This window comes from Anneissia japonica, unplaced genomic scaffold, assembly GCF_011630105.1.
Source record: "Anneissia japonica isolate Jap-2015-1 unplaced genomic scaffold, ASM1163010v1 scaffold287736_len1891122_cov214, whole genome shotgun sequence".
Taxonomy (NCBI): Eukaryota; Metazoa; Echinodermata; class Crinoidea; order Comatulida; family Comatulidae; genus Anneissia; species Anneissia japonica.
The window spans coordinates 827,300-853,146 of record NW_022756106.1 but is presented as its reverse complement, the minus strand read 5'-3'; the positions used below and the strand labels follow the sequence as shown (position 1 = coordinate 853,146).

At 33.0% G+C, this 25,847-nt stretch overlaps 2 protein-coding genes across 6 annotated transcripts in view; one reads left to right on the top strand and one right to left on the bottom strand.

Moving 5' to 3' along the window:
- Positions 1 to 594, bottom strand: part of LOC117123935 — a 2,392-nt gene extending 1,798 nt beyond the window's left edge. Inside the window, exon 1 of one of the 2 annotated variants that reach the window (XM_033270032.1) lies at positions 317 to 594. In XM_033270032.1, coding sequence (XP_033125923.1) covers positions 317 to 467 — 151 coding nt within the window. In that variant the 5' untranslated portion in view covers positions 468 to 594. The remainder of the gene's footprint in view (positions 1 to 316) is intronic. The other variant, XM_033270031.1, reaches the window with a different exon arrangement.
- An 843-nt stretch (positions 595 to 1,437) lies between these two features.
- LOC117123932 (aftiphilin-like) lies at positions 1,438 to 25,829 on the top strand. 4 transcript variants are annotated; one of them, XM_033270024.1, is made up of 9 exons: positions 1,454 to 1,568; positions 6,960 to 7,020; positions 10,375 to 12,112; positions 12,877 to 13,022; positions 13,894 to 14,023; positions 18,799 to 18,951; positions 20,825 to 20,885; positions 21,973 to 22,041; positions 24,858 to 25,829. In XM_033270024.1, the coding sequence occupies exons 3-9, from the start codon at positions 10,382 to 10,384 to the stop codon at positions 25,109 to 25,111; spliced, it is 2,544 nt and encodes an 847-aa protein (XP_033125915.1). In that variant the 5' UTR covers positions 1,454 to 1,568; positions 6,960 to 7,020; positions 10,375 to 10,381; the 3' UTR covers positions 25,112 to 25,829. The 4 variants fall into 4 exon arrangements, with proteins under 4 accessions (XP_033125914.1, XP_033125917.1, XP_033125918.1 ...); XM_033270023.1 differs by lacking the exon at positions 6,960 to 7,020 and having other exon boundaries at positions 1,438 to 1,568; XM_033270026.1 differs by lacking the exons at positions 6,960 to 7,020; positions 21,973 to 22,041 and having other exon boundaries at positions 1,438 to 1,568.
- Positions 25,830 to 25,847: the final 18 nt, after the last annotated feature.

The window sequence follows — 25,847 nt, the reverse complement described above, 5'->3', positions numbered from 1 at the left end:
TATATATAGTATATATATATATATATATATATATATATATATATTCGATTTAGCAGTTCTATTTAGTATACAACTTTACAAGCCTACTTTCCTTCTATGGTGGTAGCAAGAAAGATGTTGTTTAAGAAGAAAGTGAGAAAATCAATAAATCTAGGCCTATCGTAGTGGCAGGCATGTCCCACAACTCAGCGACAAGTTCTCTGAACGCTGTACAGCACTGTTGATCTCGCCTACACCGCACTTTGCCGCGTGAGGTGATATCCTGGAAAAAATCTGCCCAAGTTTACTTTGAAATAGGCATAGTAGCGTAGCCTACCGTTTTCCTCCACCTTTTCTGCAATTTCCCCAATAGCTTGTTGCCTCAAATCTTTGTTTTTAAAGTCGACTGACCGCACATCGTACAGACACTGGTAATCTGGCCACATTGCAATCAATTTTTCCTCATGTAAAAGATCGACGATCGCCATTTTAATCAGCTCAGCTGACTTGATGTGCTACGTTGTTTTATTGGTTAATTTTAAGCTCAGCTTTTAGCTTACAATCGCCGTAAACGGCGAGAATGTATCCTCTCGAGGCTATAATAAGCGCATACTTTATTACAATATCGGCATCTTTCTATACCTTTAAAAATAAAATATGTTATCTTAAGAAATCTTAAGAGAAAAAATAGTTTTTGTCGAATCGAATGAAGGTGATCGATGAGACCGGGTAATGGTATTTGTTTATTTTATTACAGCATTTTAGGATAAAGAGAAAAAATCCCATAAGGATATTATCAAAAGTGTGGAACACTATCGAGGGATCGCCAAGGCTGACAAGAACAAATATTAGCAAACAAAGAAAAGCAAGAAACAAACAAGATCTCAACAACAATATACATAAAGTAAGATGCATTTAAGGGTTTTGAAAAAAATACATACGGTATACAGTGAAGACATATAATCGACCAATTATTTACAATTCATTCAAAATTTTAATTATAACTAAACTACAATAATATAATTTATTAGCAATTCATTAATAGATTTATCGAAAGAAATCCAATAACCAATTACAAAAAATTAACATACAGTTCCAATTATTCACCAATAAGTTCATTCTAATTATTTAAATTCAATCATTATGTTTTTTTAAAATTATTTATATATTTTTTTCATACATATACATATACTGTATATACAAAAGACACTGATAACATATCGACGACGACGATGATAATGAGTAATGAGGATGATGCAAAGATAATAGATGAGTATGGCAATGATGATGATGGCGAAATGACTTTATTAACGACAATGATGATGGCGATAATGTAGTTGTTATGCCTACCGGGTGATGTTTAGACACTATGAAAGTAAATCTGGTACCCTCTCAAGCTACTAGTATTCAGATACCAAAAACGACACGCCTCCTAATAGCGCCCCCTATGAAATTGATCATTATCAGAACAGAAGATGGCGATTTTCGCGAGAGATGAGTGTTGATGATGAGTAAAACGGGTGCAGTTATGCTGTGAAACCATTTGGATTAGGTCGAAATTAATTGTGTTTAAAACGTGCGTGTTCAAGGTAAGTCACTTATTTATTTGTTTCATGTATAGAACCATAATTCTCGTATTCTATGATTATATCCTGACTTCGAAGTATGGAACTGTCAACCGCCTCTCTGCCGTTTTCCGGACCTAGGCTGGCCTGGGCCAGGTGAATGAATCAAGAATCACCGGTCAGACCTTCCCACCAATGTTTTGTTTCGTGGCTAGGCCTAGGCTAGTTGTTTCCGGCTTAAATCTGCTAGGCCTTGGGCATAGTATTTACGTTATTTACTGGTGTTTTTGTAACGTATATTCTCTCCCAATGTGTCTTGCGTAATTCTGGTGTAAATGTAAGCTAAAGAATGTTTCCAGTATTCCCTGTTATTAATTAAGTAAAAAACTCAAATGAAACAAGCAACCAAGCCCAACCATACAATACATTGTTAATGTTAGGCCTAGCCAAGGTAGGCCCCCTAGCTTGGCCCTAGACCTGGTAGACTAGATAGGCCTATTATATACCATAGATTGGTCTATATTTTTGTGCGCTTCTCTTTGTATGTTACATTGTAGCACTAGCTAGGCTAGATTTTTAGGTATCTGTACCTTGTCCATCACCACTGTAAAACTGATGGGGCCTAGGCTAGCCTAGGCCTATGTCATCTTCACATTTAATAATTAAATTCATTTTCTTAAATGTTTTTCTTGAATGCTTATGAAAAATTTGCAAATACAGTACTTGAATTAGTTGTTACCATGGTATAAAAGATAGACTATTTATTACGTCATGTGTGTGAGTTTAGCTATACATTCAAGGTGGGGTGGTAGGATCACTTAGAGAAATAAGTGACAAATTCCGGCTAAGGCCAGCAGGGCTGCCAGGCCCAAATTGATCATTAATGACCGGGAGGGAAAGCCTTGGTGAATGTTCTTGAGCCTCCATCTTCTTATCATGATGTCATGATAATTTACATTAATTTGAAATACTCATTTATTTGGGAGCAATGCTTACTCAAGTTGACCTCAATCCATCCTCCATTGATTCCTAATCCATGACCTTACTATCTCAATGGCTATATATACTTTTGTGGTATACTCAGAAAAACCCCTCTAAAATTCAGTAAGTTTCTATGTAAATTTTAATTTAATCACATAGTTTTGGTCAAAAATTTTTCTCGTTGGAATGATTAGAATTTAACTGGATACATGGATATTTTATAAATTATTTGTAACAGGTACTGTAGACCTCAAATGTATTCCTACTTGCATTTACTGCAATTTTATTGAATCGTCCTCTGATCCTAATAGCCACTGATCTATGAGAACATATCTGCAGAATTACTCGGGTATGAACAATAAAACCATTGTGTTCTTTTCCTTTCAATAGTAGAAGAGATAAACAATGGCCACTCACAAGTAGAATATTTTATTTGAAATTGAAATTTTTAAGGGTGAATCATTGAATCAATGACTGTTCTGTATTCTGTGTTTTTCCAATTAAAGACCACTTCTGGGACCGGGCTTTTACATGATCTTTAGCAGCTTTGGTCTCTAATTAGAATAATAAAAATAAAAGACAGTTGTTCATTTGGGACCATAGAAAAGTGGCCTTTAATTTGAGGTGGTCTTTATTTGGAGGGAGTCCTGTACAAGTAACGCAACTGAAAGAAAATGGGCAAAATAAATGCATGGAACTAGTACCAGTTATATTATTATTTACATTGATTTGGTAATTTTTTTGAATTGGAAATTAGACTGAGACCTGTATTTTTGATTAGTGCATGTACATTGTAATATTACCTCTTTGTGCTTTATACAAAAATAGATAAAGATCTGAAAATTTGAAGGCAAGATCCCACTAATTTAGCTTTACAAGAGAGCCCGGTCCCAGTGATCACATGTACTAACATAAACTAGAAATAAATGAGGTTGAACTAGAGAAGGAAATGAAGGTTGCAAATTACATTCTAAAATTAAAATGAAAGTAAACTGTTCTTAAAAATAAGAATTCATTCTCTCGCTCACTTGGCCAAAAAATTGAACATTATGGAAAAAATGCTGACATCTCACAAGAATGACTTAAAAAAAAATAATTTTGATATGCAATTTGACTAGTCCAAGAAACTAATGACAGGTTTGTAATGAATGGGGTCTTATAAATGCAGATTGAGTAGGCCCACAATCATGAAAACAGAGTACAGTGCACAGGATACAGTAGGCTCTCTAGAAAGAACTAAATGTAGCAATTTATCCTAAGATCAGGGTTATATTAGAAAACTAAGGGTGGTACTGTAGGCATAACGGTGGGTAGGTGATAACATTTGTAAACTCTAAGTACTGTAAGAGTGGATTATGAGTGGCAAGGGGTTAAGGTGGGTGGAGGGCCATGAAATTAGCTTTAGACTTTGTGGAAATCTTCAAGGCTACAGTATGTGCCCCACCCACCATTACTACATCCCTGCAAGATTAAGGCAGATGGGTAGGAAAAAGGTAATTAGTATTGATGGTTGGTAACTCTAGTTAAGCTACACACACATCTAGGATTTGCCTGACATTAATTATGCATCCTATATTTTTTGTAATGACCACTTAAGACGTTGTCGTACATGGTGCTTACTGTTATATGCTCCAACAGTGATGAATTTGATGACATCATCAGTTTATGAGCATACAGTATGCTGGTTCAGGTCTTGAACTATCGTCATGAGTTAATATTAGTAAACTGCCCAGCCCAGTTTTTTTAAGCCATGAAGTGTATGGTATAACAAAGCACTTTTAAACTAATTGCAAGCAAAATAAATGAATCATTCTTTATACAATGAATGCTGATTACCATGGTGATGATCGCATATGTTGCTAGTAATGAGTAGAATGGTAATAATCAAATACTAAAATTATCAATGTATTTCCTTTGTTATCACAATATAATTAAATTCTCTCTGTTTTTTGTTACATATTGTTGCTTTAACTTTTTTTTATATCTTCATTAAAATTATTTTTTCCCAATGTCTCTTATCAATATTCATTTTTCTTCTTGGTCTATAGTAGTACTTTCAACAATTTTTTAGGATGAGATATGATAAGAGAATTTTCGTTGTGAATCACACCAAGGATAACCCACTAAGTCCTCAGACTCATTTCCAGTGGGGTCCTTCTGGTGGTAATTGGGCAGTACACCGGGAGAAAATCCCCTACTCTATTCCAAAGAATGCATTCTGTTTTACATGTACACAGGCCATTTTGCACACAGGTTCAATGGTTTAAACATGTCATCCGAAATATGTTGCGCTATCGTAACTTGTATTATAGCCGTCTAGCTTAAAGCCCCATTCCCGGCAAAATTTCAGTTGTTAAGAAAAATCTAATTTTTGTATAATGTTATAAAGATTTATAAATATAATACGGAATTGCTAGTTTAACTGAATTTAGACATTCCTAAGAATGAAAAAAATGTAAAATAAGACTGAAATTTGATTTTTTTGTGTTCCACACAAAAAATAAATGTGGATGAATTTTTCATGTTTGATTTTGCGATAGGTCGTGAGAAGAAATATCGTAGGCGCTGAAAATATTAGCCTATCCAAAGCTGCTAGGCCTAGCCTTACCTCGATTTAGGTTCTGTTATCACACATAAAGACGGCCGACATGATATTTTCCGTTGCTAGTATTGACACTTGTGAAATATAATATTTCATAGGAATTATTTCAAATTTGTGCACAAATTATTCCTTTACAAAATAAAACTAAATTTGTAATTTTTGATCAAAAACTTCGGAAGATAAAAAATAATATAAAATTTCACCTCAGGGGGGGCCTAAGCCAATTCCCCTAGGCCTACGAGCCGGTCCAGTCACCTTCACTGCACTACGCACCGTAGCCTGAAAACCAAGATGGCGCTGACGAAGTTGATAGCCACATTTTTTTTCAGCCACAAAAAAAATTAATTTTACGTGGAAACATGAGGATATAATAACCAAACTGGTACAGTATGTATATTGAATATATATTTATTATAGGAAAGTGTCAGATTTGTTACTTTTTGAAAAAAAAGTGTATTTTTAGACGATTTTATTCATCAGTGTTGACGGCGGCGCCTTCCCGTTCAAGGGTATCATATTACAAAAATAACGATCATATTTCATATTTTTAATTACTCTAATCATTCAAGTTAATTTAAAAAAGCACCAAGAAACATTTTTTTATAAAAATTTTTGATATTTTCTCGAATATTTAATGAAAATACATGCACACATTACTGCACATACGTTGTTTTTAAAATTATTGTTAATTAATTAATTAATTAATTACTGACGATAATTAGAGAGCGTTTAAAGCGCTTATGGGCATGAATGGGTTAGGGTCTTTAATTAGAGAGAGACTGTAATTTACAGTTTAGTATTGTAATATTATACACAACAAATTCTGCAATATTTTACATTATTGATGTTTTACCTGTATGACATAATATACAAAATACCTCAAACGCAACATTCTTTCAATAATGTTAATTACACGAAAGGGAGTAATAGTGGTTGCTATAGCAATATGTGCTCTTGCATCATGTTATAATTGACTTGCAGAAGCGTTATATGTACATTAATTGTAGAGTAAGTAGTGTTCTGTCTGAACATGGCGAAAAAATATATTTAAAAAAAAACACTATATAAAAAAAAACACTGTCTGAATTTCAAAATAGTTATGGTTGTTACATTTGTGCAGTGGTGAATAGTAGGCCTAAATTATGAGGATGGTGGTAGTGGTTATAAACAATAAATGATTCAGTAGTGAAGAAGATGATGAATATTGATATCGTAACGATGAATAGAAACAGGATGATGGTGATGAGGATGAAAAGGATGGAGAATGTGATTAAAGATGATTTTAGAGAGGATTAAGAGAAGCCAAAGGTGATGGTGTTAATGTTGAAAAGGACAAAGATGATTGAAAAAAAAATACTACAAAAGTTATTAAATTTGTCTCATTATGTTGATAATATTCCATATAATTACCATTATAGTAAATCCATTTATTGTTTCTCATAACCTTCAATAATATTCCATATAATTACCATTGGTAAATCCATTTATTCATCCTCATAACCTTCAACCCCACCTGGTGAAAAACATCAAACGTGTTTCTTAAACACAGATGTTGAATGCATGATGTGTGCACATGGTGTTGCATTACACTACGCATTGTATCCCCAGCACAATATTGGGGTTTTCACATGACATAATTTAAGCAATGGATCGCACTGCAATTTAAGCAATGGATCATAATATTACTGTGTGCTTTTCTTGTATATTTTCTGCTCCATTGAGCTGATACACTGAAGTGTGTTTGTATGCAACAAAGATTCAGTTAGTGTTGTAATTATCGTCAAATTATTTCCACAAGTAGATTAAGGCGTGCTTTGATTGGTTTCTTATAGGCCCCATTGTTGTTGAGTGGAATTCTGTATTTCAGCCTTCTGTGTACTCAGTTTATAGTGTGTAAGTTGATTTTATTTTCACTTCTTAGGTAATTTTGTTATATTGGTTATATTGTAAAATATTTTATTTTTTTCTGATTTTTTTATTAATTGTTATTAGTGGCAAAATTTGATCCAACGATTGTCTTTTTGTACATGTTGAAAAATTAAATGTTCTGAGCTCACTGTGATTTTATTTGCTGTGGTCTAGCCTGTATTCTCATGAGCTTATGCTTGTGCTATCTGTTTAATGTTTTTGTGGGCAACTTTCTGTGAAATATGTCAAATTATGGGCAGTGTTAGTTTAGTATTCAAATTTTTTAAAATATCAGTGATTCCTTGCTATAAATACAACAATTTGAATTACTTATTAAAATAAACTAATTCAATTTCAATACTACTGTAAAAGTTCTATATTCGCACTTTATTGACGAAACAGTTTTTTCTTCCGTTTTGGACCAACTCCAAAACTTCCTTGATCATATGTGTAGTGTAGTATCTAAATTTGATAATGTTATTTAATTTTTGATAATCAATAATCCTAGAAAAATGAGAACAAATATCATTGAACTTCCCTTAATTAACATTTTATGTATTTAAGTTTTAACATGTACTACAATATAAATTATAAACTACTGGTGCAATTACTGAATGAAATTCCATTCATCAATTTCACCAATTAAAAGTTTTTGTTGTGACTCCAATAGCTATCCTTAAGGATTCCAACTCCTAGAATTTATTCCAACTGGGAGAGGATTTTCTACATACTGTATGTTGTTGTTCGGTATACATGACAATAAGCAAGTGTAGCAGTGCTACAGTAACACTATAAATCATACAAAATTAAGATTGATGAATATTGTAAACACTGATACAGTACATTGTGTGTACTTGTTATTGTCATGGATATGAATGCAAAATGTTACATTGATCAGAATTATCTCAAGTTCTGTGACATTGTTTGTAGTTGCGCTAATTCAAGTCTCTCTTGATTAAAATTCTGGTTTTGTATCAAGATTTCTTGAATGCGGAAATTTAACCACAATTTGATTGACTAGAATACATTGCTTTGAGGGCCTTCTAAACCTCTTTGTTTACTTACCGTACAACAAAGAGCGGCTTGTGAAATGTAGGCTTTAGATTTTGTACTCTGTAACTGTAAATGTTCTGATAATAATAATCATACAGAAATATATTTGAAAGCTGCCACATAGTTCCTTGTCAATTCCCAGTTTTCAAAGCTGATTACCTCTGTCTACAGTATTATACTGTATTGTCAGAGTGTAAAAAAAATAATCCAATATGTTGTCTTGTGAGTTGTGCTGATTTCAGTGATGATTTCTCTGACAGCGGTTGACGTACTCATGTGTATGTTAATGTGATTATTAAGTGTTTTTGGGCGGAGTTAAATCTTTAATCATTTTGCTAAACTCCAAATCACACAATGTCGGTTGTTCTACTTCATTGTGCCACAATCTGTATTAAGGATGAACTTACTAAATGAAATCAAGTAATTCGATGGCCTATGGTTGTTGGCACTTTTATGTCTCCATAGGCATTCTCTTTTGTTTGATCCAAATTGTCAGCTTGAGTTTAATCTACTGTACAGATATGTTTCTTAATGGAAAACATTGCAAATTAGCTACCGTAAACACAGAAATTATGCATTTACATTAGGTACATTCCCCACCAATTATAATCCTTTCTCATGGTTTTATTTGTTCTTTCAAAAAAAAAAAAAAATACAGAAATTCTTTTAAAGCTATATTATAGCTACTTTAAGACAATATAATTGCCTCAGATTGTAGTTGATGGTAGTCCTTCTAGCAAAAAGAATTGAACCCAGGACCCTGGAATTTAAGGCAAACATCTTAACCACCAAGCTATTTAACTCATCTCCTAAGAGTCATGTAGAGCCACGAAGTCATAAATACATGTCTATTAAAGATCTAAAATCAACAAAATAAATTGTTACGAGCAAGTATTAACATTAGACTAAATTTGTAAAACATTATTCCCAGGCCTCAAATTTTACGGCGGCCATTGCCGACGGTGCCCTCCCAGTTGGCTTGGTGCCCCTGAAAATAAAGCACGATGACGGCCACTACTTGCCTGCCCTTTTGCCTCGGTGCCCTCATGCTTAATTTAGATCGTTTGACACATAAAATAAATCTAAACAAGAACGCTCAAATCTTGAAAGAAAACATAAAAGCCAAAAACGTAGGTCACCTAGATAAGGTTCCAGTGACAAAACAAGAGAATTTCCATGTGTGTGTGTTGATATGAACTGTTTTTGCTGTTACCGTTATGTTCGCATGTGTCTGACTCGTACTGTAGTTGTAAACATGTGCTTGCATGCTGTGCAGTTTAGAGGTGTGGCCTCCTCTCCAATGACGACACACTGAGCAACAACATCAGATATTGAACTTCTTAAACTTGACTGTTTTGTTTACGATCGCCGATTCCAAAATTGAATCGATAATTAATAGTTAATACTATTCATTTTACCATTGACAACGATGGCTTGGCTAGGCCTAGCTTGGCTTGGCTAGGCCTAGCTTGGCTTGGCCTAGCTAGCCTAGGCCTAGCCTGGCTACGAATCAAGGCACTTGTGAGTGATTAGTACTGAGGCTAAATCAAATTTTGCCTTGGTGCCCTTTTATATTTTAAATTTTGGCCTTGGTGCCTTTTTATGGTGGAAATCCCCTGACAGGTCATCATCTTTGCATGCATGAACGATTTTCAAACAGTTCTCTGGTGTTGATTGAACAATTTTTAGTTGAGCACATTGTTTGCACAACACGTATGTATGTATGTATACATGCAAACAAAGTGTGGTACACAGGAAAGCTGTCAAATATGTCTGGAAGGAAAGAAACTGATTTTGTTACACCAGGAAGAATATTTTTAGTGAAATTTGTTGTGCTACTTTTGTTATAGAACAGTAAGAGCTGTGGTTATGTAAAGAAGTAATATGTTATTGTTAGAATGAGACATGATGGAATCTCTTTACTTAGTTTCACTAGGCCTTGGCCTATCAATTAGGCTTTGGTTCTGATTAATTAGACAAATTACACTCTTAAATTAGAGTATATGATTGGGTAAATATGAAAAGAGATGATTATACTAATAATATATACTCTTGCATTTAGAGACACTGATTAATATGAAAATTGTGCTTTATTTTGGTAAATTGGAGCCTTATAATGTTATATTCCTCCTTTGATAACAATATCAATAGTATCAGCTTATATTAAAAATGCCTAAAATAGGTACAGTACTTGTAAAATGTATGTGTGCTATTTTTTCAATTGCTTAAAGTGTGTCGTTTTTGTATTGTCCGCATTCTAATGTCTATTTTCATTCTTACTTTCAGCCTCAACATGAGCTCAACTGACGGGCCTTTCATTCCCATGGTGTCCTCATCCCCTCCACCGATGGATGATGGTGGTTTTGATGAGGATGACGATGACTTTGGATCATTCTCCCAATACGGATCTGATTTAGTTGGTTCACCTCCTGGTCTCAAACATTACAAAGCCACAAAGAATGAAATAAACTTTAAACCAGTGAAAGAAGACTTTGAGATTACTAATAATCAAAATGGCAGTGATTTTCGTTCTTTTACAAAAGACAGAAGTAATGTGGACGATGATTTTGGTGACTTTGCTGATGCCTCAAATGGAAACAGTTTTCCAAGCGAAAATACACTACAGCCACTGACAAATGGAAACTCAACCCACTCAGAAGATTGGCAGAGCAATGGTAACCAAGAACAATCAATAGATTCTTCAACAGATGTTAAAAAACAAACTTTAGATTTATTTTCAGAATTTCACAGCTCAAATGCCAATGATAGCAAAGATACACTTTCGAAAGATAGTACATCAATATCAAGTATGGATGATGACTTCTCCGACTTTAGTGCCTTCACATCCGGTGCAAATCCAGGTCATATTCCCGATGAAGAGAAAGACACTTCCAACAGGAATGATAAACAGTCTAGTACTGCAGAATGTCATAATTCCTATCAAACTAAAGATAATATTGATGGTGATACGAACTTAAAAGTCAACTCTGATACGAAAAGTGCAATGACCCTAGAGAGAGATATAACTGATCCAAATTCTAATGCATTCCAAAAACAAAATACCTTGAGCAAACATGAGGAAATCACCAACGATGATGATTTTGGTGACATGGACTCTAAAAGGAATGATGAGATTAGTCTTCAAGAAAGTTCTAATATTGGTGGATTTGCAGAGTTTGGAAACTTTCAAGGAAAATCAATAGATATAAAGAGTGATCTTAAAACAAGTGAAGATTCAGGAAAAAAGAACTATGAATCAAGTGCGGATAATCAAGCTAAAGTTGATACAGCTAAACTAGATTTCCAGGATGATTTTGCAAGTTTTTCCTCTTTTAGTAAACCCAATAAAAAGGGTTTTTCTAATGATTTTGTCTCAGAAAACAAAGAAATTGTAGAAGAAAATGCTTTTACTGGTAACAATGATAACAATTTTGGTGCACATGAGTTGAAACCATCATCAGATGACTTAGGTAACTTTGAATCAAAACCAGTATCATCAGGAAATTGTGAGTCGAACACAACAGAATTGGATGATTTTGGAAACTTTGAATCAAAAACAACTACAAGATCAAATGATTTTGGAAATTTTGAGTCAAAACCAGTAATAACATCTGAAAATTGTGAGTCGAAAACAACAGAATTGGATGATTTTGGAAACTTTGAATCAAAAACAATATCATCAGATGATTTCGGAAACTATGAGTCTAAATCAACATCATCAGATGATTTTGGCAAATTCACAGATTTTAGCAATCAGAAAAAAAGTAGTGAGGCTAAGAAAGAAGCTGATACATCATTCCAACAGATGAAAAGTGATAAATTTGCTGATTTTGGAAATTTTGAGTCAAAAAATGTTGAAGATGATTTTGGAGAATTTGGAACATTTCAAGAATCAACCACCTCGCAATCTGGTGCTCAGAACGATGATGATGATTTTGGCAGTTTCTCAAGTAACAATACCACTTCAGACGATTTTTGCAAATTTAGCACTGCTCCTAGTAAACCATCTGCAACAATACCGAAGGTAAGTTTGTTGTAATGTTATCAATTATCGATGGTACAAAACATTAAACAGTTGGTAAGTATTGTAACATTTACACAACTCAACAGCACAATGTCAATAATGACAGGCCACTAATCAATATGTGATCTAGTTTATCATGGACTCAGTCTTACTGAATGGAAGCTAATAAAAATGAAGGATTCTTTTATGGAATAATGACGGTTCATTTTTATTGTAAGTCGATATTCTTTGGTTTTGTAAGTCCACGATGCATAATATACTGGTATCCAACACCATACCAATTTTAAATTAGTAAGGATGAGTTTTCTATTGGGGTAAACTATAGAGGTGACTGAGCGTTTGTAGCCAGTTAACATTGGTGACTCCAGTGAGTATGATGTTTCACCAATCGCAGCTCAAATTCTGTTACAATGGTCATCAGGTTAGTGTTCAATTTTTGCATCAAGCCTTGGAGAAGTTTGTATTATTTGATTCATTGTTGTTTGTTTATCTTTTCTTTGTGGTTTTATAGTCTTATTTCCTTTGCTAGGTCATGGATTCTAAGTATACAGTACAGTGCATAGGATGTACTAATTATTTAATTATTTTTTTGTAACTATATACAGGGTTAATTGTTTCTTGGTCATGGGTATATCATACAAATTAGGATGTAATAATTATTCAATTTTCAAATACATTAAATAATTTAAAGTACTGTGATTTATACATAGATTATTTTTTTTAAATAATTAATTATTATGGTTTTATGTCTTAATTTTTTGTAGGTCACGGGTAGCAAGTTGGACCAGGTTTTCCGAGTGTGTTTTCCAAGTAACTGCGACAGCATTGAGACAGAAAATACAATTAATACCCTACTAGATGTTATCAAAGAAGAAACTAAAGAAAGCGAGCGGAAGAAGAATACTAATGGGTAATGATTATAATCTTAATAAAATGTTTTTATAAGAGCAAGTACCCACCTAAACTAAATTTCTGGATTGAACTTTTTTGTGGAAGCAGTTTGGCGCAGCAGGAACGGTGTGGTTTCCCAACCTCAAGGTTGAGCAAGGCACTTTATCTGCATTGCTTCGCTCCACCCAGGAGTGTAAATGAGTACATTACCCAGTGGGGTTGGCTGCTACTGCAACAATATGGCGACAACGCTTAAGCATGCGGACCCAATGACCAGGGAAAACAAAGCGCTTTGTAACCTAGAGGAATAGGTACTATATGAATACCAAATAACAAATATGTAACTGCTCAGTTTGACAAAAAAAGCATCCAGCACTTAACAATGTATGAAATTTCATTTGACAAAAATGTTGCATGCCTAATTATGGTAATGATGACATCACATCATGACCCTATATAGACACATCATGACCATATATAGACACATCATGACTAAATATGGACTTACAACAGTTTTTGATAGTGTGGACAGAGTTTAACAATGTTGCATTACCCTGAAAAATGTCTACCAAGAATAACCAGGCTGTTTTACTCAAGCAGACAGCTCAGTAACGACAGCACAACTTGGTTAGATCTTCCTAAGGGCATGCTAATAAAGGTCACATCTATGATCATACTGACAACTCATGTTGCCCCCAAGTTATTAAAGCTAAATATACAAATCATGTAGTCCAAATATGGAATTGAATTTTAATATTTATATTATTCAATATATTTTATCTCATCTCAGACAGTGCATTTTTAATTATAATATCCATCAGTCTATCCAGAGGATTACATACAGTACATTGAGTGAGCTTTGTTTTAGATTCCTTGGTTTTGTTTTTCAGGTCGACAGCTATAAATATCTGGGATAAGTTACAGAATATGGAGAAGACTAATGCATTAGCATATCAGTGGGCAGACTCTAGCAACAACAAGCAACTGCTTACAGCTTTGGCCATAGACACTAGAAATATTGTAAGTAGTAATAATAAATTTTTAATTTAAGTCATTTCCTCTAGTTTTGTGTTCATTGCTTATAATGATGATGAGGAAAACAATGACGATAATAATATTGATGGTAGGTCTATGGTTGCCATAATGATAAGTCATTTTTTGTTGTTGTGCACACACACATTGGTTGACGTTTATTTTTGAATGTTGGAAACCTTCACAAATATTAATAGAACAGTGTCTAATTAGTCAACTATTTACTATGTCAGATACTGGATTATCAATTCCAAGTGAATTTAATATACTTTAGCCTTATACACCAACCACCCATTAAATACACATCTGTATACTGCCCCAATAGGCAATGAAATGGATTTGTATTTAAAATGCTATGTCAGTAAAGATCTACACTTCAATGCAATATGGTTAAAGCATGTATACTGCCCTCTATTATGAGTTATTATAATGATGTTGATAATTAGAAAGTAGGTCGGCTGTAGTTGCCTAGGGTTTATTTATTTTTTATTTGTCATTTTTATGAGAGTAAAAAATACATGGTAAATTTATCATTATTGTATTGTAAACAATTTTTATTTCAAAAACTGTTAGTTTAATGCAAACATTAACTTCCTTGTTGAAGATTTATTTAAATATTTTAACATGTCGACTGCCAAGCTCTTTTTTCTTAGTTCCATCCTAAAGGGTGCCACCATAAAGAAAATCATTTACCTTAACTGTAGTAAACCACAAACAAACATCTTAGTTATTTTTAGATCATTATTTCCGGGAGAGTTTGTATTCTGGGCAACTACTGCTATATACAATAGTGGTATGTTGAACAGGTATGTGAACCCTGTTGGACGTGAGCTCTTGTCCCTGTTAAATCAATTTGAAGAGGTGTGATATTTTTTTTTTATGAAAGAGAAAAACATTGTAGAGAGTCACAGGAAAGAGGATGTTTGAAATAATGATGAAAAACATACATTTGACTTAATCATTATTTAGGTGGATATGTAGAAGAAATCTGCTGCCCTCTATATATAGTTAGTGAACCGATCTAAACAGGAGCTAGATAATGTGTGAAGGAAAGCTAGGTGAATGCATACTTCCCTTTTATTGGTTATCTATAAGCCTCATGCATCAGTTGATTGGATACAGCAGTCCTGTGGGACCTGTGGGCCTTGATTAATCTGCTTATGACTAGTAAGCTTGTCCAAATCAACTAGTTTAAAATCATCCAACGGTCATTTGTAGAATATTGTGTAAATTCTATATTGGTTTGACTCAAACCCAACTGTTAATTTATCCAATGATTTTGTTATAAATATCACTATAAGATTACATCCACAAACAGTATATAATTAATTATTTTATGATTCTAATTAATTACATTAAGAATGCATCATGAAAAATATCTGTGTTGTTATACATAACAATATTAAGAAAGAGAAAAATATGGAATAAATAAATTGAATGATTGATATACTGATCATATTTTTGTTTGGTTAAACAAACACTGCCAATTCTTTTGAACTAGTGTATTAATGTGTACCCTCAGATGTATTTGATAATCCAACTTTTGTCCACTACCTTATTTTAATAGAATACTGTAAAATTTATGAAGATATCTCGCTATTTTTAATTTCATGCGCTATTGAACTGTCAAAATGATGTGCATCAGTGCACGTAATATTTATATAAAAATAAATCTTAAGTATTAGGAGGAAATAAAAAAAGGACTGTAGTGATATAAATTAAAGAGAGAGAATTGGAAATATTTCAATCAGAATTTGAAATAATTGACTCCTTAAAACCCATTACCGCCTGCCTGTCACCCCCCCCCCCCTGGATTTTTACCTTGATTAAGTGCTGATGTAATCATCAAAAAGATGAGAATCAGCCTTAGCTGTCACCATGACAACAGTATTTAAAATTAAATGATATAGGTTCTCACTCAATGTAGGTTATTGACCTGTTTTTAGTTACTAAATTAAAATCGTCCTCGCCGGTCGACCATTTCATTATTTTTGCGGACCCTTTTGGATGGTAATCAGTTATATGAGAATTACATTGTAAAATGTTGGTAAAAATTGCTGAACATTATTAAGGCATGGGAAGTTGATAACTTGTTACTTGTTGAGTTATTACTTTTAAATAAGCATTTTAAATGTTTTTATTGAATTCTTTAAAGTTTCCCCTGATTTTTTCACTGAATATATGACATTATTTTTTATTAATATATATTTTTTTTATTTCTCTGTATATTTTGATATCGTTTAAGAATTTCTATTTGAAATTCAATAAAAAACTTACAGAGGAATATGAATATGAAAGTTTCTCATGCATAAATTAGTGTCACTTTATATTACGTGATGTGAAGATCTTAAGTCGGTTTGCTAAGCACGGGCCTGGACAAGGGTGGTAAGTTGTTTTAAATACTGCGTATACAATTACAGTAGTTACCCAGAATACCTTGACCTCCAGATTGTGACCTGGATTTGTTTGTTTTTTTTAAAGTTAATTCTGCATGCAAAATTATTTGATGTTTGAGATAATATGTGTACTTAATGTCACTAGTATTTTATATGGTGTTATTCGGTTTCACTTAAGTTATTTTGATATGTTAAGCATTGCAAATACAAATGGGGGGGGGGGTTGTTTTAAAAGATGAATGCTTATGTGTGATATTGAAGCTAAAGTTTAATTAAATTAAATTATTCATTTTTTTAAACATCTTAAGTAGCAATAAGCAACATTTTTAAAACTTTTGGTGTAAAGTTAACTTGCGTTAATTCCGGAATTGAACCAGCGACTCCAAAAATGTTTATTGTTCAACACTGATAGTCACTACCATCCGTCAGCCGGCTTAGCTCCAGTACATACATGCCATATAAATATTGTTACTTAAACATTTTGAGATGGTCTGTCGATTATGTAGAATCCTATTGGTACACTTTATAAATTTCCTTAATTACTATTGCCATTCGTTCCCTTGATTGATATACTTTAGTCTTTGGAAATGTAAAAAATAATAATATATTTTATAATAGTGAGGACAGAGGTAGAAATTGATAAAGCTACAATGAGTTTCAAAGAAAAACAGAATGTGACAAGTGACATTAATATCATCTGTATTAACTAAATGACATTGACAAACAATATCCAGGGTTTGTATGGTTTCCTTGAATGTCCTGGAAAAACAAATGAGCATTTTCCAGTACTGGAAAGTCCTGGAAAATTATGATTGTCCTTGAATGTCCTTCAAATTTGATCATTTATGATTCTTCCGGGACTACAAGTTGCCTAGTAACAGTAACTTAAATGAGAAACGGTCCCACAAGTAGGTTCCCAGAACAGGTCAAGTCTTTGTACGCCGCCAATTCAGGAATGTTATGGAAGACAGAAAGAATGTCAAATACTAAAAGTGTCCAACTGGCTGGTTCAGTACGAACTTGTACATTCAGTGAATGTAGAAGATCAGTCCTGCCTTACTTTAATTCCTCGTGCTTGTGGGAACTCCTTTGCTTACCAAAGAATTTTTACACATGTGGGAAAAACAGAATTTCCCACGAGCTTGAGAAAAAGACAGATCCATCACTTCCAAATTAGAGTTACATGAAACTTAATATACACTTACTAACATGCATTTAAAATTTAGTACAGCATACATGTTTTATAATCGTAAAATCGCAAATATTTTACTGTTTAGTGTTAAGCGATATAATGTGTCCTAGAAGGAAATTTGAAAATTTGTCCTGGAAATTTGCTTGTTTAAAAATGTACGAACCCTGAATATCAAAATGACAAGAAATTCTTAAGTAATGTCAACAAATCTTTTTATAAAACAATTTTTAAATAAAATGGAAGATTTCCTCTTATGCTAATCTGCAGTTCTTTTGCTCTTATCTGGATTCTCTTCCTGATGTTTTAAACTTGTTATCTCACTGTTGCTATTAAATTTAGATTTAACAAGGAAACAGATTTTTTTCTTTACCAGACATTGGCCGGTTATTGCCGTAGTAATCTATAGCTGCCGATTTTGAGCAAAGCAGTTGTGTTTGTTCAAACAGTGGGAAGTCAAATCCTTGGGGTGGATGCAGGGGGGGGGGGTGCAACGGTATGATCGCACCCCCCTAAATTGTATTAAGAAAAGTAATTGATGTATTGTGTTGTATGTTGAAATATTATTTGTATCATTGAAAATATAATACCAGTAAGATTTTAAAAGTATGAGAGTGCAATTTCTGGTCACCTGAGCTCCATATTCTGAGATTTTTCTCAGCCTCAACCGTGGTGGATCTAAGGTGGTGTGAATTCTCACGCACTCCCTGCCACCAAATCCTGCATCCGTTTCAGAATCCCCAGCCTAGCAGTCCATCTAAGCTGGGTCTTCCCTGTTTCCTTGCCCCTTTGACACTCCCTTGGAGGATCATTATCTCATAGTGCTTAATATACCAATCATAAAAAGCAATTAAGATGTACAAATCTGTGGTGTTAAGATAAGGATGAGTTACAATAGGAGGTCATAGTCAATCTGCAAACTCATCTAAAAGTCCGACACAATTCATGATTCATAGGTACAAGAAGTACATTAAAACATAATTATTTTAATTTTTTTGTACAGTAGTAGGTATTAATTGAATCTAGAGCTTAATACTTTTAAGTTTTCACTTATTATTAATGTCAAGGATTATTAAGTAAAAATCTTATGTGTTTAAAACACTTTCATCATCATTGTTGTTATACAATAGTACTGTGTATCATTGTACAATGTCTTATCATTAAATTATCTTTTATAGCTGTCTTCCAAGAAGAGGCCAACTCCTATCTTTGCCTCAGACCTCGGCCTCTTGATTCCCAGCAAAGCAGGCGAGAAGGTAGAGAAGCAACAGGAGCCTAGCCCAGAGGAAACACTCATTTCAACCAGTATATCTGCTGTTATTCCTGATGAGGTGAGCCTAAATCTATTACTTTATCCATTTCTTTTAAAAATTAAAAAGAGCTTATATTATTTCCATTCGTTCGGACAATAAATTTGTATCGTGTATTTTCAAGTCCTTCCTTCCATGCTAGGATCATGTGCTTAATTCCTGTGAATGCCCAGGACTTCTAAAAGCTAATACAAACATATATTTATAATTTATAAATCAAACTTTCAGGAGGCCATTAGCCTGATATTTATAAAAATAAATGCGTAAATATAATAAAGATAAATATAAATACATAAATTTAATATAGATAAATATGAATATATAGAAATTTACAAGCAAATTATGTTAATAAAAATGATATTTATAAATGTATGTATGAATAAAATATAATATATCATCATGCTTTATTACAAACCTCATATTTTACAAAAGAATGTACATAAATCCCAGGTCAATAGCTGAAAAATTCCTGGGTAAAACAATATTACAAACAAGTACTATAAAACAATACTTGATTGAATAAGCTGATTTAATTTTTAAATAATCAATTTGCCTGCACTTGTATATATAAATATCTGTATTTTATACATAAAATTAATATTTAATACATATTTTAAATACATAACAATATTTACTCCACTCTTAAATTTCTGCTCTCATAATCTCTAATGAATATTTTAATAGCAGTATTTAATATCAACTCCCTTCCTTAGCCCCATAATGAAAAAAAGAGTAAAATTGAATGTAATGCTTCACTTCCATCCTGTTGGATGTAATACATTCATAACCAGTATTCTGAATATTATAGGCATTTCCCCACACATAAATCAATACTTCTAGGAATCCTATGTCCTTACCCATTTTGCACAAAACAAAGCAATAGAATTAATCTCTGGACAGGATTGTTTGCAAGATTCAGGGACAACCCGACATCATCATACTAGGAAATACATAATTAATCTAGATGTGTGTCGACTAATGTGAGGAAACACCTCACTCGCTCATGCAGAAACCATTCTTCCCAATACCGTTATCTCTAACAATTTTGTACAAATACACTTGTATTAAGCTGTTGTACTGTATGTGATGATAGGCAATGTGTGGGTAATGTAAGAAGGTAAGGAGTCTGTTACATTAACAAAAAAATTAAAAAATTGTTAGTGTTTGAGAGCTGTTAGAATGATAACACGGAAGCCATCTCTGATGTTCATAGATGGTAATTTTAGGGGTCCCAAATCTCCCACAATACTCGGGAGTCGTCTGCTACTCCTGTGAGCAAGCAAATATTTTTAGGGAACTAACCAACCTCCCACAACTTCATGATGTTTACATTATTTTACTACTTTATTATTGGCTCCCTGAAATCAACTGGCTGTGACTGTCACAACACACAGATTTAAATATATAGTGTCCAAGTCAGTATATTAATAATTATAGTGTAACACTCTTATATAGTTTTTTTTCTCTTTTAAATTTATCTGTAAAGTTACATCTTAATGAACTCTCTCTCTGTTTCATTATCTGTTGTTCTTAATACTCTGTCCACACTGTGTATGATGATGTCACACCCATAAATGGGCTTGTAAATTGCTTTGTCATATTTAGTGTGAATAGGGCTTTCATTCCTTATTAAAGATATAATGTCTTTGTTGATGTATTACTGTTAAACTTTTAAAATATCAGTAACTGGATTTCTTATAATTACCTTATTTGTGCAAATGATGGCACTTCCACTGGAGGAATTCTGTGTTATAATTAAATTTTTAAGGGGTTCACCTTCGTCCTTTCCCCCACCCCCAGATTTTGACATAGACATTATATCTTTAACATAATATCTGTACTTCTTTTAAAAAATAACTTCCTTTGTAATTTTTATCTGATTTATTTTCTGTAGGAATCTTCTACGAAGATTGAGTTTGATTGGTCTGGAAGTGGTTTAACTAACCCTTTAGATGGTACGCATATTTTTAAAAACATTCATAATGCAAAACAATGTGCCCTCACATTTTTGAGGGCTATAATGCTTAATTATCTTGTGCATCTTTGCTTGCTTATTGCAATAACGTCCAATATTGTACAAATTGAACCAATGAAGTTGTGTTACAAAACCACTAAAAATTGGAAATTTAGGCCTGTCAGTCAGCTGTTGGGATTCACCCAAAATTTTGAGATTTTAGATCTGTCAGGTTTGTGCAACATAACCTTTATGGGAAACTTTATTATAATAATTGTTTTGATTTTAATAATTGAAAATAATAATCAATACTGTTAAATAATCTCCTTGCACATTATACCATTACTATGATCAAGTTGTATTAATTGATTGTTATCAGTGTTATGATTGTTATTATCATCATTATTTTAATAATATTATTGTTTTTATCTTCATGATTATTAGTTTACAAATGTAAACATTTAGAAATTCCAAAATTGGTTTTATTATAAATGCCAATTAAACTCAAAGGACTATAAACATTTGATATAAAACCACATTACAGTATAACAAAATCAATTTGATGTAAAGGCCTATGCAAACGATTCACTATAAAAAATTAAATCCCATACTTTTAATTGCACAAGACTATGTCAAAGATCAGGCATATGTACAACCATATGAATTATATTATTTTATAAAGCATCACTACTCTTTTCAGTGTATGGTTGCCAAGCGCTTGAACCACTTTCCAACAACTGGTAGCTAGTATAAACTTTTTTAAATGCAGACAATACATACATATTTATTTGCATAATTGCTTTTGACATAGACATGCACAGATAAAAACCACAAGAGAGATTAATGTTGATTTAATTATGAAATATGTGGCCATTATATGTAATAGTAGGATTATGACCTGTGAGATACAAATGTGCAATATTTGTTCGTATACAATTTTGTTATTTTTTAAAATTATTATTTAATTGATTTGTTTTTGTTAGTGATGTTGGTTTTTATTTTATTGTTGTGTTGGTTTTTACTGCTGTCGATGCTTAAAGCAAGTAAAATTGTTCATTTAGACTTGCTTTTATTCTTCCTTACTTTAGCAAACAGCTTAAACTTGGATTTCTTTGTCGTAGAGACAAAGTCCTCGTTGAAAAACAAGTGGTCGGCAGGTAAATGTTGTGGCATGGTCTGACCTCGCTTGACCTTTTTTTTTTTAAATTTTGGTTTTGTTTGCATGATTTTGTTTATATTTAACCATTTTAGTCTCATTTTGGTGGTATGCAGATCTTAGTATTTAGACTTTTTCTTTTCTTTTCTTTTATATATCTTTTACTTGGATAACATTTGTTTATATTTATCATTATTTTTAATAGTTGCTTGATTATCTTTATAAGGAAATAGATAATTGTCTCAATATGATTCAAAATCTACCCTTTCACTGGTATAACTTGTGAACACACTCGAGTACTTGGCACCAACCCATTTTGCAATTGAACACATCCTGTCAACTCATATTCCTCATTTACTTGCGATTGGAGTAAAAATATTGTGAAAGTTTTCTAGTCAATTATTATATTAAGTTTTTTTTAGCAATTTTTTATACCATCCATTGGTGTACATTCATAATAATGTGAGGTCTCACCACGAAATGAGTCTCATGGTTAGAAATTCAAAAATTATATTATATTTTGGTGGATTACATTGTAAGCTTTAATTTGTTTTTTGAATGGCTTCCCTAGGATAAGTAGATCCAGAGATGTGAGTATTTGAAGTTTAGGTGTATGAGAACCACGTTTTGAGAAAATCGGCCTCAAAGATCACATTTTGAGAAAATCGGCCTCAAAGATAAACTAACCTGTACAGATAGTAGGACTAGAATTACAGAATATGTACAGAGAACACTGTTTTAGTTAGAAAATTCACTTAAGAAGTATACAATCGTATAAAATAAGTATCAAGTTACTCAAAAATATTAAAATCAAAATTTTTGACATTTACCTATTTTGGTGAATATCTCAATAGGATTTCACCAAAGATGCATCTCATTTCGTTGTGAGACCTCACATATTAGGTAAGAACTGTAAACCATAGGCCCAGTGTACACAATTGGCTCATGTGCACTATAAAAGAACCCAGTTCATATTTCGAGACGAGTAGTGGTTACCCCGGTGTACTGGTCCATACAGAAGAAAGTTACTATATGAGCTAAACTGTAGTCCATGCTTTGAGCGCTCGGAAATTCATGAAATAGGGCTATATAAATGCTGTAATGTATGTATAATATTTGCTTGTTGAAGTAAAATATAAGACCAGCCAGCTCATCTACAGAGTGCAATATGAAGTACAGTACACGAGAAGTGATTTGGTGTCAATGTCCATTACATGTATTCTCACTTCGTTTTCCATTTCTGTTTACAACAATCTGGACCCAGAAAACAACAGAGATAGGTAGAAGACAGCCTTATTCTCCAATTTTAGAGTTTGAAACTTTCTTTAAAATTGTTTTCCTTGTTCCTTTGTTGTTCAAAATCTAATACTTTAGGGAATAGGTCTTGTAACTTTCAAATAACCCCAGTAGGAAAGTATAATACATACTCAATTAATCATCTCAATTCATTTTATTATGCTATGATGATTAAATAAAATATACCAGAATATATACTCCCAAGTATTGGAATGCACGCCATCGTGTTGAAATTCCAAACAAGATGGTTGCATTTCAATACTTGGAACATATACTTATCTGAGATTAATCAGTGGAACTTCTGGTTTTTGGGAAATCACCTCAATAGAGGAGCTAATTAGTGTATCCACTGACAAAATGTCTGTTTATTTGTTTTCATTTTTCAAGATTCTCCTTCATTTCCTTGTAGCATGTTACCATCATTTTTATGGTGTGTTTAAAAGCTATATTACTGTAACTCACAATTAAGTTACTTTTTTCTTATTTTTAAGTTGCATTATTCTTATGGTTTTCTTATTAAATCCATATATTAAAAACATTTTTTGCTTAATCCAAACAACTCATCTTTAATGACTAGTAAATAGATTCTCAAACAGGGGTGGAGTTTCCCCTACTTAATTTAACTGGCTTTTTTACAGTTACATATTTGCATTTTATGAATAATGTTTGCTGCATCATAGCTATTTTTGATTGACAGTTAAATTTATCCCTTTTTTTAAGTATTTGTATTCTGTGGGGTTCTATATTATTTTATCTAGACAGGATAAAGGTGCAGTTTGCCTCGAAATACAGTATGAAATATAGCACGCTGTTTGTTGAGAATTAACCCTTGTCATCTGTCTACAGGCCAATAATTACGTCTATATCCGTAATGGTGGTGATTCTGACGTTTCGATTATGGGGTCGGGTTCAAATCTCATTGTCTATTGCATCCTTGTTAACACATTGTTTTTATGTACTGTATAAAAAAAATTGAGCTATGGAACATATTGCAATTATCAGCAGAGTGCTCGATGGTAAACCAGAACGGATAAAAATAAAAAAAACTTGATTACTTATTTACCTTGTATTTAAGGTCATATTGAGACAAGTACATTCACACTTTCAGATGTACCCCTGACATTATTTGTAACCACAAACATGTATAATATTTACGTGTCGAAATAAGTTGATAGAAGTGTCATATGTTTCTCCCATCACTGCCTTTGAATTGATGACTGGTGGTATGAATACGTTTGAATTAGTGCTTTTCAACATGTTGTTTCATGTTAGGATGTTTCTGAAGTGAAATTAATCGGTTGTTGATGTTGATTATAATTTGAAAGATGCAAACAGCTGAGGCCTTGTGTACAATTTCTATCAGGAAATGATATGCAAACTAAATGTGTAAACCTTGCAAATCTTTGTCGAAAAGACTATGGATGTGATAACCTCATAACGAAAAGGTGTCAAGTAGTATATGTGCACTAATATTACATCAATGTTAAAATAAAACCTGATGTTTTTTCTCTCTTTTTGCAGGTGGTTTAGATAGCGAGTTTCTAGGCCTGGAGATGTCATCACCATTAGCGCCACCTCCAGGAGGAAGCAGTACCAAGCCTCTAGACAGCATCCTGAAAAACATGCAGACTTCGATGGTAACCCAACCTAAGAAAGATGAGAATTTAAGTCAGGAGGCAAACAACGTACTTAGTAATTTACCGCAGCTTTCGTTCATGCATGCCAAAGTACTGATGTTCCCAATGAATCCAGTCCCCAAGAACTCCACGCTTTGATAGGCATGTTATAATTCCTATTATTGCATTCATGTTTTTATCTATTCAAAAACCTGATATGAGCTCTGCACTTCCAAATAGATTATAAGCACAAAGTACTTAGAAGATACACTAGCCTACATTTCCATAGTGTTCATTCCTTATTTACTTACAGTAGTTGATGCGAAGAAAGCATTGACATCACAAAAACTGATGTCAGACCAGCTCTCTGACAATGATGGCATACTGTACATCTGTTACTGATGTCCATTAGTAGGACTTCTAGCTCTGCTGGTGAGAGGTTGATGGTACACCAGCTTAGCTACTGTTTTATTGATGGCATACCTCTTGATGATGAGGTATCAGAATTTCTGCTCCTGGCTCAGCTGTTAAAGGAACTCTTGCACATCTCTTACCAATATTGACCACATGATCTTTCTGGCTCAGTTGGTGATGCCTTTGTTGGCAGTATCAATGCTAAAACTCTATAAATAGCATGGTGAAACTCTTTACCAATGTCTGCTAGTAGGGAAAAGTTTACCAGCTCAGCTTCGATGGCCCGAAGTCCAGCTGATGCCAACTTTAATGGCTCCATTTAATTATTTTTTTTTTAGCATTTAGCTGTATTGCATTGCGGTTTCAGACCATTGATAAAAGGCAACAACATGTGGAAGTGAGAAAAAAAATCTGGGCAATTTTACATTTTGCATCATTTTCACCAAAAAAAAAAAAAAAAAAAAAAAAACTGTAAAGTGTA

Excerpts from the sequence above, each read along its gene's own strand:
- LOC117123932 (XM_033270023.1), top strand. The coding sequence starts at position 10,382 with ATGAGCTCAACTGACGGGCCTTTCATTCCCATGGTGTCCTCATCCCCT. Across the intron at positions 14,024-18,798 it reads CCATAGACACTAGAAATATT|CTGTCTTCCAAGAAGAGGCC; the intron begins GTAAGTAGTAAT and ends TATCTTTTATAG. Across the intron at positions 18,952-20,824 it reads CTGCTGTTATTCCTGATGAG|GAATCTTCTACGAAGATTGA; the intron begins GTGAGCCTAAAT and ends TATTTTCTGTAG.